The sequence below is a fragment of the Molossus molossus genome, unplaced genomic scaffold (genome assembly GCF_014108415.1).
Source record: "Molossus molossus isolate mMolMol1 unplaced genomic scaffold, mMolMol1.p scaffold_m16_p_11, whole genome shotgun sequence".
In the NCBI taxonomy this organism is placed as follows: domain Eukaryota; kingdom Metazoa; phylum Chordata; class Mammalia; order Chiroptera; family Molossidae; genus Molossus; species Molossus molossus.
In genome coordinates, this window is record NW_023425346.1 from 91,634,880 (window position 1) to 91,651,023 (window position 16,144).

The 16,144-nt window shown below is 50.6% G+C and overlaps 2 protein-coding genes across 11 annotated transcripts; one reads left to right on the top strand and one right to left on the bottom strand.

Annotated features, from left to right (window-relative positions):
• Positions 1-178: 178 nt before the first annotated feature.
• Positions 179-9,975, bottom strand: ATG9A (autophagy related 9A). Of its 9 annotated transcripts, none has more exons than XM_036254131.1 (16): positions 9,829-9,975; positions 8,851-8,908; positions 8,314-8,445; positions 8,149-8,192; positions 7,564-7,628; positions 6,622-6,783; positions 6,288-6,429; positions 5,357-6,105; positions 5,122-5,275; positions 4,839-5,018; positions 3,994-4,242; positions 3,614-3,792; positions 3,389-3,506; positions 1,886-2,108; positions 1,545-1,690; positions 179-1,268 (listed from the first exon to the last, which is right to left on the bottom strand). In XM_036254131.1, the coding sequence occupies exons 3-16, from the start codon at positions 8,414-8,416 to the stop codon at positions 1,263-1,265; spliced, it is 2,520 nt and encodes an 839-aa protein (XP_036110024.1). In that variant the 5' UTR covers positions 8,417-8,445; positions 8,851-8,908; positions 9,829-9,975; the 3' UTR covers positions 179-1,262. The 9 variants fall into 9 exon arrangements, with proteins under 9 accessions (XP_036110024.1, XP_036110023.1, XP_036110018.1 ...); XM_036254130.1 differs by having other exon boundaries at positions 677-1,268; positions 3,389-3,512; XM_036254125.1 differs by lacking the exon at positions 179-1,268 and adding an exon at positions 9,499-9,560 and having other exon boundaries at positions 1,295-1,690; positions 3,389-3,512.
• Positions 9,976-10,205: 230 nt separating this feature from the next.
• ANKZF1 (ankyrin repeat and zinc finger peptidyl tRNA hydrolase 1) lies at positions 10,206-16,142 on the top strand. Of its 2 annotated transcripts, none has more exons than XM_036254136.1 (14): positions 10,206-10,325; positions 10,605-10,754; positions 11,520-11,632; positions 11,843-11,945; positions 12,065-12,258; positions 12,646-12,758; positions 12,854-13,001; positions 13,279-13,507; positions 13,692-13,841; positions 14,502-14,985; positions 15,148-15,259; positions 15,394-15,561; positions 15,699-15,784; positions 15,990-16,142. In XM_036254136.1, exons 1-14 carry the CDS (start codon positions 10,229-10,231, stop codon positions 16,111-16,113), a joined length of 2,271 nt encoding a protein of 756 aa, XP_036110029.1. In that variant the 5' UTR covers positions 10,206-10,228; the 3' UTR covers positions 16,114-16,142. The 2 variants fall into 2 exon arrangements, with proteins under 2 accessions (XP_036110029.1, XP_036110030.1); XM_036254137.1 differs by having other exon boundaries at positions 10,208-10,431.
• Positions 16,143-16,144: the final 2 nt, after the last annotated feature.

The window sequence follows — 16,144 nt, forward strand, 5'->3', positions numbered from 1 at the left end:
GAGTCTGGGAATTGAAAAGGCCCTGCCGCTAAGCCAGCTAGCTCGGTATGTCCGAGCCATTGCATAGGCCCACGTTCTTTCAGGGCCTGTCCTGGTTCCCAGCCACCTGGAGGGATCACACGCACCCCACTTCGCTGGTTCCCAGAACCCTAGCCCCGTGAGACAACAAGGCCGCGACCTGGTCAAAGTCCCTTCTTTATTAAGGGTAATCAAGCTGTACACGGGTCCCCACCGCGTTCCGCTGTGAGTTCAGGCAGCGCAATTCACCAATCACCCGCAGCGGACCAGAGCTTGGTGAGAGCTGGGGTGGAGGGTAAGGGCTGGGTCCCAGCATGCAATGCGGCAGCCCAAAGCCTAGGGCGAAGCCATCCTGTTGCCCCTTTGTCCCCCCCTAGGGGACAGCAGGATGCAGGCCAGAGCTCTCTTGCTGGGAGGTAGACAGACCAGGGCACACTCTAACACCGTCCCTTGTGCAGGTGGTAGTGGTGGGGGTGGAGAGGGTGGGTAAAAAAAGCAGTAATGAGGGCCAGGAAGCCCTCAGTCCCCCAGGGGCCCATTCAAAAAAGTGGACAGGGCAGCAAAAAATTTCCATCCTGTTCCTGCAATGTAAAAACCTTCCTTCTTAGTGTCAAAAGATAGCATGAGAGGAGCTGAGAGCTAGGACCTCTATGCCAACGCAAATCAAAAACTGAACAGAAGGGGAGCAAGCGAACAGAACCAGAGCAAGCAGCTCACATGCCAGCGGTGTGCAGGAAGGGGAGGGGTGAGCAGGCTGCAGCACTGGGAGAGAACTGGGGGTGAGGTAAGGGCCACAGCCTGAGCTGCTCATCTGTTCAGGGTGGGGAAAGGGAGGCCACAGAGGTTGAGAGTCCAGGCCCAACCTCCCCACTCCACAGTTGGCACAGGTTCTCCCTGATTGGCAGCTTCTGTGGTGGGCAGTCCTCTCAAGACTTGCAGGGGTAAGTGCAAAGGTGGCAGTACTGGGGCTGGGCTGGGGACCAGTTTCTAGCACCACACTCTGAGCCACGTGGGTTCCTGGGGATGAGGCTAGAGTCCTGTGTGCCTTGGTTCCTAGGCCCCCAATTTCTCTCCTGGGACTGTGGTGAACCCAGTATTGGCACCTCCCTTGGCCAGGCACGGACACACAAATACCACACGCGTGGAGCCAGGCAACACTCAGAGAAGCCCTCCATGGCAGGTAGATGGGATGGCAGGGCAACAGAAGCCTCCATCCTGGGCACAGGGACCCTCTTCAGCCTTGTCTATACCTGTGGAGAGAAAAGGGCTGGTAGCAGAGACAGTCTTCAGCTATCTGCTTACCCAACAGAAGCCTAGAGATAAGGAAAAGGAAAGTTTGATTCTTAGGGAGGTATGCAAAGGAAAATAATCAAACCCTGGATTTCAGAGCAGGTAAAGGAAGAAAGGGGAATGTATGTTGGAGGGGAGGGTGCTTAAGAGGCCCACCTTCCTTTGAATGAGAAGCTTTGACCTCAGCTTGGAAGTTGCTACTTCTGGAAGTTGTTATCAGGTCCTGGAGCCCCTACCTTGTGCACCTGAGGCGGAAGCTCATCCTCTGAACCCTCCTCAGGGACGGGTTCTGGGTGCCTTGATGCTGACTGTCCATCTTCAGCCCACCCTCCAAGAGGCAGCCGAGAGAAGTGAGAGGGAGCCCGGGGCATTGTGCCAGGATCTAGAGACACAAGTAAACATACTCTTAGAATAAATACAAACAGGAATGAGGAAAAAGGTTCTGGGGATTCCCTGGGTGGGGGCAGGGAGAGGTTAATCTCCTTGGCCTGTCCCTCTGACCTCTTTCTTCACCAAGAGGCACCAAAAAAACCACCCTTTCCTGAAGGCTGTGTCCTTCTGTACGCCCACTGAATACCTGTGATGCCTCCGTAGCGCCTCTGGAAGCCCCCCTGCAGGGTAGTGGTCTCAGGTGCTCCTGGTCTGGGTGCAGCACAGGGATAGCTGGCAGAACGGGGGATAGGTTGGGAGGGCCGGGTGCCCTCTACCCCTTCTTCAGGGGCACTCTCCCCACTGTCATCACTCTCCCGGCGGTGCCACACATGCCGCTCAGGTTCAGCCTGGGCTTGCTGTTTGTGGAGCTGAGACATGCAGGGCTCATTAGTTGCAGACAGAAGATACCTTCTGAAATAGCTGCTCCCCACCATGGTATCAGCCAGTTCCTATTTATACTACCTCACCTAAAACAACTGACCCAGAGTTCCTATTGTATTAATAGTGTATAGCATACATATGATGTTTTACAGGTTAAATTCTTAGCAAATCCCTGGAATGAGCCTGTACATGGTTATAACAGCACTCATTGTACCTAGTCATTTGATTCAAGAACAAACTATGGATCGAAGTGCCAGGCACTCTTTTACGTGCTAGGGATATAGCAGTGAAAAATAGATAAAAATCCTACCCCTTGTGGAGCTTACGTACCCAGGAGGGAGAGAATGGACAATCAACAAATAAATAAGGAAAAAATACAATGTGTCAGATGGTGCTAAAAGCTATGGAGAAAAATAGAGCAGGGAGATTCAGAAGGGTGGGCAAGGAAGGCTTTTACTCAGTGTGGCCAGAGACAGTCTAATGGAAAAGGTAAGAACTGCATAAGGAGAAGGAGGGAGCCATATAAATATCTCGGGGAAGGGGATTCTTTTTTATTTTTTTGTATTCTCACCTGAGGATATTTTTTCCATTGATTTTCAGAGAGAGTAGAAGGGAGGCAGGAAGGGGAAGAGAGAGAGAGAAACATCTATGTGACATCAATTGGTTGCCTCTGCATGTACCCCAACTGGGGCTGGGGATCAAACCTCAACCCAGGTACATGCCCTTGATCAGGAATTGAACCCACAACCCTTTGGTCTGCAAGCCGACACTCTAACCACTGAAGCACACCAGCCAGGGCGGGAAGGGGGTTCGTGCAGGGGAAACCACAATGTATAAAGGTGCTAGATGAGAATAAGCGTGGCTAAATGGATAGTAAGAGGGTAAATGTTGGAATGGAAATTACAGAGTAGGTAAATGACAAAGCAGGGATTTGAATCTACATCTTGCTTCTCCATATCTAAAACCCTCCATTCTATTTTTTCATTTTTTTTTTAATCCTCACTCAAGGATATTTTACCATTTATCTTCAGATAGAGCAGGAGGGAGGAGAAGAGGAAGAGAAACACCGATGTGCGAGAGACACATCGATTGGCTGCCACCTGCACAACCTGGGGCTGGGGACGAACCACAACCAAGGTATGTGCCCTTGGCTGGAATCAAACCTGGAACCGATGCTCTAACCACTGAGCAAAACCAGCCAGGGCCCTCTATTCTATTTTTCAACTGCTACGTTGGTTCTGTAGCTTGCCTCTTGCTGCCTACTCACCTGGTGCATATAGAGGGCATGCAGGCTCATTTCAGTGGTTGCATATTCTGACAGCACCAGGCTCTGCATCTGTCCTTCCCACACACTACTCCCAGAGCTGGCTGTCCTGGCATCCATCCTATCCCTCCCAGGACAGACAGAGAGCACTCATTAACATTTATGAGACCTACACAAAATATGAGGTGCTACTGCCACGCCCTCCCATCTTGGTCCACCTCTACTCACCCAGAGCCTGTCATGGTACTGGTAACCCGGCCCGTGGGAACCTGACCAGATTGCAGAGGGGAGAAGGAGCGCAGGGCAGAGGCGACTTCAGCCCTGTGCCTGGAACCCTGCAGGTCTTTGGGTAGTGAGGGGCCTCGCCATGATGAGCCGGCTACCACATTTGCAATAAGGCTCAGTGGCTATGAAAGAAAAGGGGTGAATAGAATTCTCAGGGCAGGAAGGAGGCCACTGGGGCCCCCAATATTCTGCACACCAGGACCAAATGGCACAGACTGAACAGACAGAAGGAAAAGTATAGGGTAGGTTCTTCCACCCCGAGTCCTCAACTCCAGCTCCTGGAATCCACTCTGCCCATCATCTCCCAGTCCCCAAGAACATACCTCTGACTCAGATTGTAAGGACTGAATGGATGTAAAGAGGGCATTTTCGGGGAGTAGACCCCCTTGGGCAAGGCCAGCAGCTGCTCCGTCCCGCTGAACCTGCTCCTTGAGGAAACCCAGGAAGGCCGTGCTCTCACGTGGTGGCTGCCAGCCAGGGTTGGTGATGGCAAAGTGCATGAGTGACAACTCTGTTTTCCCATCCTCGGCTTGCTGGTACACTGAGGCCTCGGTCTGACCAGCGGATAGCCACTGCACAAAGGAGACCACAGTCAGGAACTCTTACAGGAACTCTTTCTGTACCTTTCCTATTAGGGGGGAGGCTTTGCTCCTCGAGGACAGAGATCACAATGTACTGCTGTATCTTTTTTTTTTATCCTCACCCAAGGACATTTTTGCATTTATCTTCAGATACAGTGGGAAGAAGAGGGGGAGAGAAACATCGATGTGAGAGACATAGTGAGTGGTTGCCACCCACACGACCCCAACTGGGGCCGGAGACAAACTACAACCGAGGTATGTGCCCTTAATGGGAACCGGGAACTCTGATCCATAGGCCAATGCTCTAACCACTGAGCCAAACCAGCCAGGGCTGTACTGCTGTATCTTGTCCAGGGGCCCTGGTGTGGCCACATGCTGGGCTAATTGCTTGGCCTGTGCCTTGCTCAAGGGAGCTTCTTGGCCAAGAGTGCAAGTTTAGGGCTCAAATACAGCCCAGGCTCCTGTTTATCATGCAGTGTGTGCCCTGGTACAGTGCTGCCATTTTGTGATATGTTGGCTCAGAAAAGGTACCTATTTTCAGTTTGCTAGCACTGTCTCTGGCCACCTACCCCCTCCTCTCCCAGTACCTGGGGATGCCCATGCTGGCGAACATCCATCTGGGCAAAGGAGCAGGTATCTCCAACACCAACGACCTCCACAGTGAAATTGCGGAAGAAGTCTATAATCTCCAGGGCCCGTGGACGCAGGCAGAAGATGAGGATGAGGGGTGTGACAATGGGGCTCAGTAACTCCTCCAAGATGAACACCTAATAGGGAAGGGACCGAGGTCATGAGAGCAGGAAGGATCCCAGCCCTCACCACCGAGTTATCAGCCAATTTCTAGTAGGCCCTAACTCCAACTCCACTCACTGCCTTGTACTGGAAGAGCTGGGCAAACTCGTCCCGGGTCTGCGAGCGGTGGGCATTACCCTGCCAGTGGTCAGGCATGTAGTGGATGTGAGCAAGGATCACGCGGAGCAGCTGCTCAGGGCAGAACACCATGTGCTGGTCCGGGATAAAGGACCTGCAGGATCAGGGTTATGGTGAGATGTCAGCTTTGCCAGGAAATGCTAGTCAGCTTGCTCCCACCTGCTATCATGCCCACCTGCACACGGTCACAGTGACCCCCAGGAGTGTGATGGTGGTGAGGACATGTTCCACGGCTAACACATCTTCGTCGTAGATGGTGAGGGCAATAAGCACGGCCAGGATGGAGCCAGCAAAGAAGGCGCCATTCTTGGCCAGCAGTGTCAGCAGAGGTGATAAGAAGCAATTCATGTACTTGGAGGCGGGCTTGTAGCCACGGTTCAGGCGGGACTGCAGCTCATGCTCCAGCTCGTTGAAGTGGCGGAGGTAGCAGCGGCCATAGAGTGACCAGCAACGTGCTCCCAGGGCCCCAGGCTCCCGCTTCAGCACCTCAGCATAGCAGAAGAAGGCATAGAGGATCTGCCAGATAAGGATGAGGGGGCACAGCAGGAAGTTGGCGATGCCAATCCACAGGATGCGGTTGCTGAGGCGCTGGGCCAGCTCTAGCCGTTGCCCACCACGTTTGTACTCAGCCTTGAGGCTCCACTCATTGAGAAACAGAGAGCCAGGTCCCCAGAAGAGGATCAGCTCAAAGTTGTACTTGAGGCCACGGGTGAAGAAGACAACCTCCCCAAGGCCAGGCAGACGAAAGCGCAGAGGCAGGAGGGATTTGTTAACCAGCGCCACCATGTAGTTCTGGAAACGGAGAATGCGGTGATAGATGTCCAGCTCCGTCAGCTCACGCTTGTGGATGCAGATCTGATGTTCTTTCTGGGTCTGCACAATCCGGGCCTGTACTTCCTGCCATGTGCAGTATGGAAGGGCAGACTGTGGGGTGGGGAAGAGACAAGGTATGGGAAGGTGGGATGGTTGCCTTGACCTCTTGCCCTGCATTAGCTGTGAGGCTCAGGGGTCCTGTGTTTAGCTGAGTGGACCCCTTGCCCCACCCTTCCCAAGCTGCAGAAGAAGTCTTGGGCTGTGGTGCTAACTGCCCAACTTCCCAATCTCACCATGGGGATGCGCAGAGCATGCAGGTAGAAGGAGTGGATCTCCCAGTAGCAGCAAATGTTATAGATGAACTTGATAAGCCGGTGGACCCAGAAGACACCAGCGATCACCAAGATGGTGATGAGGGAGCCATTTTCTTGAATCCTGGTGGGGTAAAAAGGGGGAGAAGGGGTGCCCTTAAGGAGTCTTGGCAAACATGCTGCTCTCCTGGAAGATTCAGCAAGACAGAGCCTGACTCTGAGTTCTAAGGAATGTGTTACTGCCTCATATTCCACTCCATTCCCCACCTGCTAGCAGAACTACAGGCTCCGATGCCCTCTGACCTGCAGCCCTTACCTGGCACTACAGACTTGGGCAGGCAAAAAGGCATCTGGCAGAGTGACTTTGACGGGCTCAGTTGGGTGAAGACTGTGGTTCACCATCTTGTTGGCAAATAAGATGTCATAGTCCACACAGCTGACCAGAAAGGTGGTAAAGGCAACCACAAAGAGGAACTGCCTGGAGAGTTGGGAAGAGGGGCACAGCCCAAGAGTCAGAGAGGCACCAGTGAAATAACATAGGAAAAAGAGGAGTCTGGAAGCAGCAGAGCAAGATTAGGAAGCAGCCTCTGGGGAAGTAAAGGGGCTGGAGAACTCCCAATGGGTTCTCTCTACTGCTCAGCTCCATAAACAAGCTCCTATTTTTTTTGCTCTTAGCCTCAGGCCCTACAGAATCAGTCTGCTTTTGCCACATAGTAATCTTTGACACTGCTTACTGGACTCTTTTAGGAGTCTTATTATTGTTATTCCTGGTTCCTAGTCCCTGATTTCCTTTTGAGATGGTAGTTAGAAGCCCTTTGGGGATTTGAACTCTTTTCTTACTGAGGGAGGGTTTCCCAACCCCTTCCTCTTTGGCAAGGCCTTATAGCTCCTTCCTTTTAGAAGGTTCTCTGCCCAGCAGCAGGCCCAAGGTGCAACTGAGGCGGAACAGAGACACTTTTCTCAAGTAGCTGGCATCTCTGATTGAACCATGCCCATTCCACTGGAGCTCTGATGAAATGATCAAGTATGGGTTCTCTTCATAGAAGAGAAAGAACTTGGAAAGCTTTCCTTATACAGGAGATAAAAAAGGTGAAGGCTGTAAATTTTGGTGCCATATCCAGTCCCTGAAATATAAAGGTTTGCAGAATTTTGAGCCTAGGACTGAGATGTACTGGCAGATAGGACCAGGGGTGAGCTCAAGAAGAGTAATACTAAGAGGTATTCCTTCACCAAATCATCCATCCCTTTTTATACTTACATAAGCTCAAAGATCTCCCCAATGAGCATACAAGTGAAGCCATTCTTCTGGTGTAGATTATAAACGTGTAATTCTTAAGAAAAAGTGGTTGGTAGAGACAGTAATTAAGAGCACACACTTTGGTTTCACATATCTGAGCTTAAATCCTGGCTCTATGACTTTCTAGCCATGCATTTCTGACCAAGAACTTAACCTCTTTAAGCTTTTGTTTGCTGTGGTTTATTGGGAATAATAGCACCTGTCTCATAGGATCATTAGGTCTAAGGTAATGCATGTAAAGTATTTAACACAGAACTGACAAATGAGTCAAAAGACATTAATTATTATGGTTATTAGCATCCCATCAAAAAGGAGGATCACTCTTAATTCCTTGTAAATTAACACCACAAAGTGAAACCCACATAGCTCTTAGTAAATGTGGGGTATCATTATTTACAACAATCATTAGTTCCTCATCCTCTTTCTACCTCAAGAGTTCCATCCCCCTTACATGGATTGTAGACAAATCTCCCCCAAAGTCATCAGGGCCTGGCTTAGAGAGGGGCTAAAGGTCCCACAGCTCCAACATAGAGGCACAAAGGATATTCGAGAGAAGAAGAGGTCAAGGTTTTCGATGTGGTGCCAAGGTGCTGTGGGCACAGGAGCAGAGATGTCAGAACGCTGAAGGAACGTAAGCCCCCTTTTCCCACAGTGTTCCTCCACCAACTCTCCCCCATGCCCCAGCTCTGGCTGTCAGGGCCAAAAACTCACACTTGCTCCCCTCAGGGACATGCACCAACAAGTCCTCCTCTCCTGGGGGTGAATCACTGTAGGAGGCCTCTAGGCGCTGGTATTCAGTGTCAAACTGCGCCATCACCGCCGCCCCCTGTCCACCTTATCCACCTGCCATTAATGAGGAAAAAGAGACCCAGGGTCAGCCCCTGGTGCTGCTTGTCTGCTGTCCTGCCTACTAGACCAAGAGTGAGAAAGATTCCTTGGTTCCCACTACCAGTTTCCTTGGCTCAAAGACAGAGGAGGATTAGTAGTGAAAGGAGAGCAGCAAGCTCAGGGCTTCGGAGACCTTAACTGACCAGTGAGGTCAGTCATTCTCAGAGCCTTTACTGAGTGTCTGCTGAGGCCTTACTAGCCTGGAGCCAGACTCTGCCCTTTTGGGGGAACTATTTCATCTTCTATTAGTGAAGAGGAGGGGCCCTCCCCCTGCGATCCTGCAGAAACCTAGTCTCCCAAGAGACTAGCAGTTTGGGAGCACTTTGTAAACAAAGGTTTGAAATAAGCACGTGGCCTTACCAGCTCCATGGACAGTGCCTGCTCCACTCCAGCCCTTGATGCCCTGGCTCTGCAGCTGCTGGAGGAGAAGGTGTCAGGCCTCAGAGATTGGGGAGTGGGGACAGAAAAACACCCAACCTTCCCAGGCACCTCCCCACCCCCTCATTAAGAGTAGGCCAAGCATGGGAAAGGGAGGCATCCTTCCAGCCTAGGGTTATGCACATCTCCTCTGGTAGTCCTATACAACTCAAGAAGACTGAGTCAGTACATACCTGAGGTCAGGAAGCCCCTCTGGACTGCCTCTCCATTGCTCCACCTCAGCCTCATAAAGTAGGTCAAAAGGGTCCACAAAGCCCAAAACCCAAGAAGCGAGTGTTTTCTGAAGAGGACCTTTCTGCTCAACCCCTTTACTTGCTTCCCTAACACTGGCAGGCATAGCTCCTGGATGGGACATCCTGACTGGGTCAGTGTAGACCTAGATCCTGGGCAAACTGTGTGTGCCGTCGGTCCATGTAGCCAGTGCCACCGGGTCTAGGTGGCACTCACCCGGTCAGTGTAGACCCTGGGACCCTGGAGCACGGCCCGGCTTGGCCCCGGTGGGATTCCCTGGGTTAGTGAGAGCCTGGGTCCAAAGGAGCTGACCAAACCCTCAGGGAACTCACCACTCACCAGGGCAATGTGGACCCAGGGCCCATGGAACCCCAGCAGGCCGGGCTTGGGCTCAAGGGTTCCTGCGGATGTTGAAGGAAGGAGCCAGTCCGACAGCGGATACCCTTGATGGGCTGGGTTGCCTCCCCACACCCAGCAGCCACGACCCGAGCCCAGCGCGCCCAGTCTCCCGTCTCCAGGGCAAGGGCTTGGCTTCCTACAGCGGACAACCTTGCGCGCGGCTCCGACACTCGCGCGTGCGCCCGCGCGACCCCGCTATCAAAACATTCCGGCTGCGCGCCTCCGCCCCACACGCGGTGCCCCTTCCCCCGTTACCCGCCGCGAGCTCACTTAGGTCTCCGCGGTCACTCTTGTCCAGGTCCGGCCCAGTGCCTGAGATACCAGTAACCGGTCTCGCGTTTCACCTAAGGAACCGTGGCCCGGATGATTCCAGGGGCTCCGACGACTCCGTTGAACTCGGCAGGAACCACAGCGCTAGGCCCGGCGTCTGCCACTCACTGTCACTAGCAGCTAGCATGACCAATGAGCATGGGGGGGTGGAGACAGGGCGGCCAATTCTTGGCTCTGAGGGCGGGACTAAAGGCTCAAGGCGGGCCTTGAGCGGTCAGAGGACCAATAGGGCCCTTTACGTGGGGCGGGGCTCAGGTGTGGGGATGTTGTTTGTCCTCTTCGCTGCACCGTAGTGGCAAGATTGCTGTGGTGTTGCAGAAATCCAGGCTTGGAACTGTGGATGTACTTACGGCTCAGCAGCTGGAGACCTGTGGTGCAACTTCTGAGGGCTGGGAGGAGTCCACGAGGTTTAGTCATTGCTGGAGCTCATCGCACGGGTAACGAAGAGTGTTCTGTTCGGGAATCTCAGTGATTTTAACTGTTGGATTCGATTTGGAAGCTGGGTGCTCCCCCACTTCACTCTTGTGTAGTCCGAGACTGAGGGTATGAGAAAGCGGGTTGGGTTCACATATTAACCCCAAAGCTGACTCCTGACACCTGGGCGAGGGCCGAGGTGTCTTGCGGGGCGGTGGAAACCAAGTCTGGCAGGCAGCAAACGAGGCTGTCGGATCTCGCTTGGGGAGGGCTTAGCTTTTTTCCCTTTCTTTTCTGCTCAGCCATGTCGCCGGCTCCAGCTGCAGCCCAGGCTCCTACGTCGGTCTCCCTGTTTGATCTCAACGTGGATGCCCCGGTTCTTCGGGGCCTGAGTCTAGTGAGACACCATCCCGGGGAGATTGTGTCCCAGGCTCTGCGGACTTCCTGTCCAGGTATCTGGGAAGATTTGGGGTGGACCCATGAAGAACATAACAGAACTCTGCATCTTATTGCTCCTCCAGAGAACACACTCTTATTGGTATTTCCCAGTTTAGGAGCCCTTGTTGATATCTCTTTCCACGGAAAAAAATTTATCTTAAGTTCACTCAATCTCTAGATTGTTTCTAGCACAGGCTTCTGAATTATTTTTAGACAAGCCTCTTCCCATTGCTTATGTCTTGTCTCATTAACATTTCTTTCCTGCAAATACACTTCAAAATTCCTAGATATAGTGCAAATTTAACTGGATTCCAATCAAATAATTTCTTTATGCTGAATATAAAAAACTATAATATTTTGTTTTGTGCAACTTTGGTTTATTTCTTGCTATGTTTTTCTTGAACCTTTTTAGAAACAAACTGCACACTGTAATTGGGAATGTAAGCTAAAAAATTGGTACTCAGGAGGTGGTTTTTGCACAGTTAAAAATATATACCAACACATATTTTCTGCAAGATTCCTTTAAATCCCTTTGATTAAAAACAATGTTTGACTTATAGTCATTTTACATAAGTCTTTTCAGAAGCATATTTATTGTATGAAGTGATAACTATGCCATTTATTTCATGATTACTAGACTGTAAATTTCTTAAAGGCAAGGATATGCAGTCTTTTTCTTTTGTACCCGCCTCTGCTTTATATATCAAACACTGAATATAATTCCAGGTACCATGGATTTGGGCTCCCTTTCCACCTCTTATTATCCTCCCCTTATTTAGGTTCAGAGAAGAGAACAAGTCCAGAAAGAAAACCACTCCAGGGTCCTCTGGATATTTCAGGGAAGTTATTTTGTTCAACCTGTGACCAGACCTTCCAGAACCACCAGGAACAGGTAAAAGTCCAGGTGCAGAACTAAATGGTGGAGGCAAAAGTAGAATGGTGGGTGAGGAGAGGTAGATATTTCATTTGTGTTTATTGAATAAAGGTTCAGTTGGTGTTACACAGTTATACTCCCTGGAGTCTTGTTACTGGTCTTGGGTACCATAAAAGGCCAGGCTGGGGCATATTTCCACATTCTGCTTCCCTCATTGACTCCTACCAGAGAGAACATTATAAGCTTGACTGGCATCGGTTTAACCTAAAGCAACGTCTCAAGGACAAGCCTCTCCTGTCTGCCATGGACTTTGAAAAGCAGAGCTCCACAGGTGATGACTGGTGGGAGACCTTTATGGGAGTAGGACATGGAGGTGGAAGAAGGCCCTCATTTAGGAGCTTGAGGAAAGTTAAAAAATGAGGCATCAAACTTGTGTATCTCATGTTTCAGGAGATCTTTCCAGCATCTCAGGATCAGAAGACTCAGATTCAGCCAGTGAGGAAGACTTACAGATACTGGATGAGGAGAGGGTTGAGTTTGAGAAGTCTAACAGATCCCGAGGCTTCTGCTCCCATCGGGTTCTTTTCCAAAATGCCCAGGGTCAATTTCTTTATGCTTATCGCTGTGTCCTAGGCCCTCACCAGGTAAGTGATGGCACACATTGTGTGGTTAACTCCAACCTTTTGTACATTCAGCCTAGATTTACACTTAGCCCAGTCCATTTCTCACTCTTTCCCTTCCTTTTTGTTTGGTGTGGGTATCATACTTGACAGCATAGTCCTGGATTGAACTGGCCTGAATCTTGGGTCAAGTGCCATGGAATTGTTTGGAAACAGAACAATCTAGGTTTGGATCGTAGTTCTACCGCTTGATCTTGACTACCTCTACAAGCCTCACATTTCCTTGTTTGTAAAGTGGAGACAAGCCTCAGGGTGGTTGTCTTAAATGAGATAATGCATGTGAAGTAGCACTGACATTTGGTTTTTTGCTCTCAATGAATGTAACATGTTTATGCTACTCCTATCATCCAGGTGATCCCAGAAGGGCCAGAACTGCTGCTACAAAACCTGCAAAGTGGAGGTCCTAAACACTGCGTGGTACTCATGGCTGCAGCTGGGCACTTTGCTGGTGCCATTTTCCAAGGGTGAGAGGGTGGGTGCTATGTGGGGTTAAGGATGGAACTGATCCTGGTAAACTGGGAGTAGCAGGTTTCCAGTACTGAGTCTGTGTTGTCTACAGAAGAGAAGTGGTGACACACAAAACCTTTCACCGCTACACAGTACGGGCCAAGCGTGGCACAGCCCAGGGACTTCGTGATGCCCGGGGTGGGGTTTCTCGCTCTGCTGGAGCCAACCTGAGGCGCTACAATGAAGCTACACTATATAAAGTAAGTTAGGCATCTCAGATCTGGTGGTCCACTACTGCACATTTCTTCATCAAATCTTTAAATGTTACAGTAAAGAGGTTGACTCCTTTATCTCCCAGTCTTCATTATTTCTGGGTAGACAAAAGGTAGAATAGGGTGCATTCCTAGGAATCTTAGTCTTCTTCCTCCCTCTGTGTTAATTTCTACCTTTCACTCCTTATACATGGGGCCATTTTGGGGTTGGAGATTTAAAACTAACAAGTGAAGATATGCAGGGCTGAGTTATTCTCTCCTCTAGGATGTTCGTGAGCTGCTGGCAGGGCCAGGCTGGGCTAAGGCGCTGGGGGAGGCTGGGACAATACTGCTGCGTGTCCCGCGCTCTGGCCGGTCTTTGTTTTTTGGAGGCCAAGGGGCACCCCTACAACGGGGGGATCCCCGACTTTGGGATATCCCCCTCGCTACCCGCAGACCCACCTTCAAAGAGCTACAGCGTGTGCTCCATAAGCTGACCACTTTGCATATCCATGGTGAGCCTTTGATCCCAATCCCCAGACTCCCCAGACCTTCCCGTTCCTTCTAACCCAAACCTGGGGTTCTCATTTGTGCATCCAAATGATTTTCTAGTCTAGACTGCAGCCCAATCACATCTTCATTGAGAAAACCTGAGCTGGCTTCTCCTCAGTTAAATTTAAAAATCTTGTTTTATGGTAGGAGAAAACCCCCGGGAGACAGTCAGGTTGGACTCACCTCAGTCATACTGGAAGACAGTGAGAGAAAGGAAGAAGGCTATCGAAGAAGAAAGAAAGGTCCCCAGTGATGAAAATGGGACACTAGGACAGAATGAGGAGTCTCCCAAACAAGGTTTGAGCACAATCTGTCAACTGTCAAATCTCTATCTGGGTGTCTGTCCTGGAAATTTAGTAGCAAATCCCCTACTTTCACTTTCCTATTTATAGATGAACCCTTACACCACACACACACACAGGTCTGTTTATAATATGGGATATGTGGTAGCAATTACTGAGACATGTTTAGTGACTTTTTTAAATCTGTTACCGCTTTTGTTCATTCATACATTTCCAATATTCAGAAAAGTCTTAGCATGTAGTAGATGCTTAAATATGTGTTGTATGAATCTCACAGAATTGACTTGTCTTATTGGATGCTAAGGGCTGCTTCCCTGGCTGCAGACTCTTGGCCTGCATAGCTGTCAGTGCTCCTGTGCTTTCCTCTGTGTGCACCACCCTAAGGCTGCTCATGGGAGAGTCTAGGGACTTTTGACTCTGCCTAGCTCCTTCTGGGCCTGTCCTTGTCTGGGCTGACAGCCTCATTTCTGCATGTGATATTAAGGGATTCAGCTCTTGATGTGCTACTTTATCTTGGGTGACAATACAAATAATTCTATTTCAGGATGATCTGGACTATCTCCTTATGTACATTCTTATGTGTCTGGGGCAGCCCGTATCCTTCCATCCTCTGCTTATTCTTTAGATGGAACTAACATGTCAAGTTTTTCCTTAGGTTCAGGGTCAGAGGAAGAAGATGGCTTCCAGGTAGAGTTGGAGCTAGTCGAGTCGACACTGGGGACCCTTGATCTTCGTGAGTTTGAGGTATTGCCCAAGCGGAGGAGGAGAAAGAAGAAGAGGGAGAAAAGCCGAGACCTGGAGGCTGGGGCACAGATGACTCTTCCCCAGCAACCTCAAGAAGACAAGGCCTTCTCACAGTCAGCCAGGGCACATGCAGCCCCTTTGGAGCCTTCCCTGGATGAGGCCAAGGTCCCTGGTCAATCACAGCTCTGGGACATGCTTCTCACTGCTTGCCGAGCTGGAGATGTTGGGATGCTGAAAATCCAGCTAACTGCCAGCCCCATAGACCCTGAAGTTCTGTCTCTTCTCAATGCCCCCTTGGGCTCCAGAGGCTTCACTCTCCTGCATGCAGCAGCTGCAGCTGGGAGAGGCGCAGTGGTTCGCCTGCTGCTGGAGGCAGGTGCTGACCCCACCATCCAGTAAGTAAGGGTCCCATGCCGAGCCCTTTAGGGTATAGAAAGGATGATCTGAAGGCTAACATTGGCATTGGCTACTTGACAGTATTCCCCCTTGGTCTGGTTAGGTGGTGTTAGGAGATGCTAGAGGCAAGTTAAACCCATTTGGGGGGTTTTTACACCTAGGGACTCCCGGACCTGGCCACCATATATGGTTGCAGCTGACAAATCAACACGTAATGAGTTCCGAAGATTCATGGAGAAGAATCCAGATGCTTATGATTATAGCAAGGCTCAGGTCAGCTGGGACCAGAAGCAGCAGCAGAGTGGGAAGGCATCATAGATTCTGGCTAGATCTCTTCTACTTTCTTACAGTTTTACCAAGGATAGTTTGTATAGGTCTTACCGCATACCTTTCTGGAAATCCTCCAGGTACCAGGGCCACTGACATCAGAAATGGAGGCACGGCAGACTATGCGGAAAAGGGAGCAGAAGGCAGCCCGGCGACAGCGGGAGGAACAGCAGCGGAAACAGAGGGAGCAGGAGAAGCGGGAGCAAGAAGAGCAGCAGCGATTTGCTGCTCTCAGTGACAGAGAGAAGGTGAGGCTAGAGGTTCTTTCTTCCACAGTGAAGACTTCCTTAGAGGTCTGATCCCTTCCCAGTGTGTAGCTGTCACTTCTTAGGCAACCTATCCACCATTCGGGCCTTGTCATTAATACAACTTCTCTTTCCCTCAGAGAGCTCTGGCCGCAGAGCGCCGACTAGCTGCCCAGTTGGGAGCCCCTGCGCCTCAGATCCCTGACTCTGCAATTGTCAATGCTCGGTATGTGGAGGGGGCAGGAGTGATAATGAGTGGGCCATGTTTGGGCAAGTAGAATGAGTGCATACATAGAAAGGCTGTTGAGGGGATATGAGAAGTTCTTTGAACCTTTGGAGTGAAAACAGAAATGGCAGGAGGAGGGATAGGGAGAACGTGGATTGGAAAGTTTCTGGGGCACCTGTCCATCTATTTTCTTTCCTCTGTTCAGACGCTGCTGGAGTTGTGGAGCATCCCTCCAAGGCCTCATTCCCTTTCACTACCTTGACTTCTCTTTCTGCTCCACACGCTGCCTCCAGGATCATCGCTGTCGGGCCAGGAAGCCCTCTTCCTGATCTCTCACAGCTTCACCTGGGGCCAACTCTA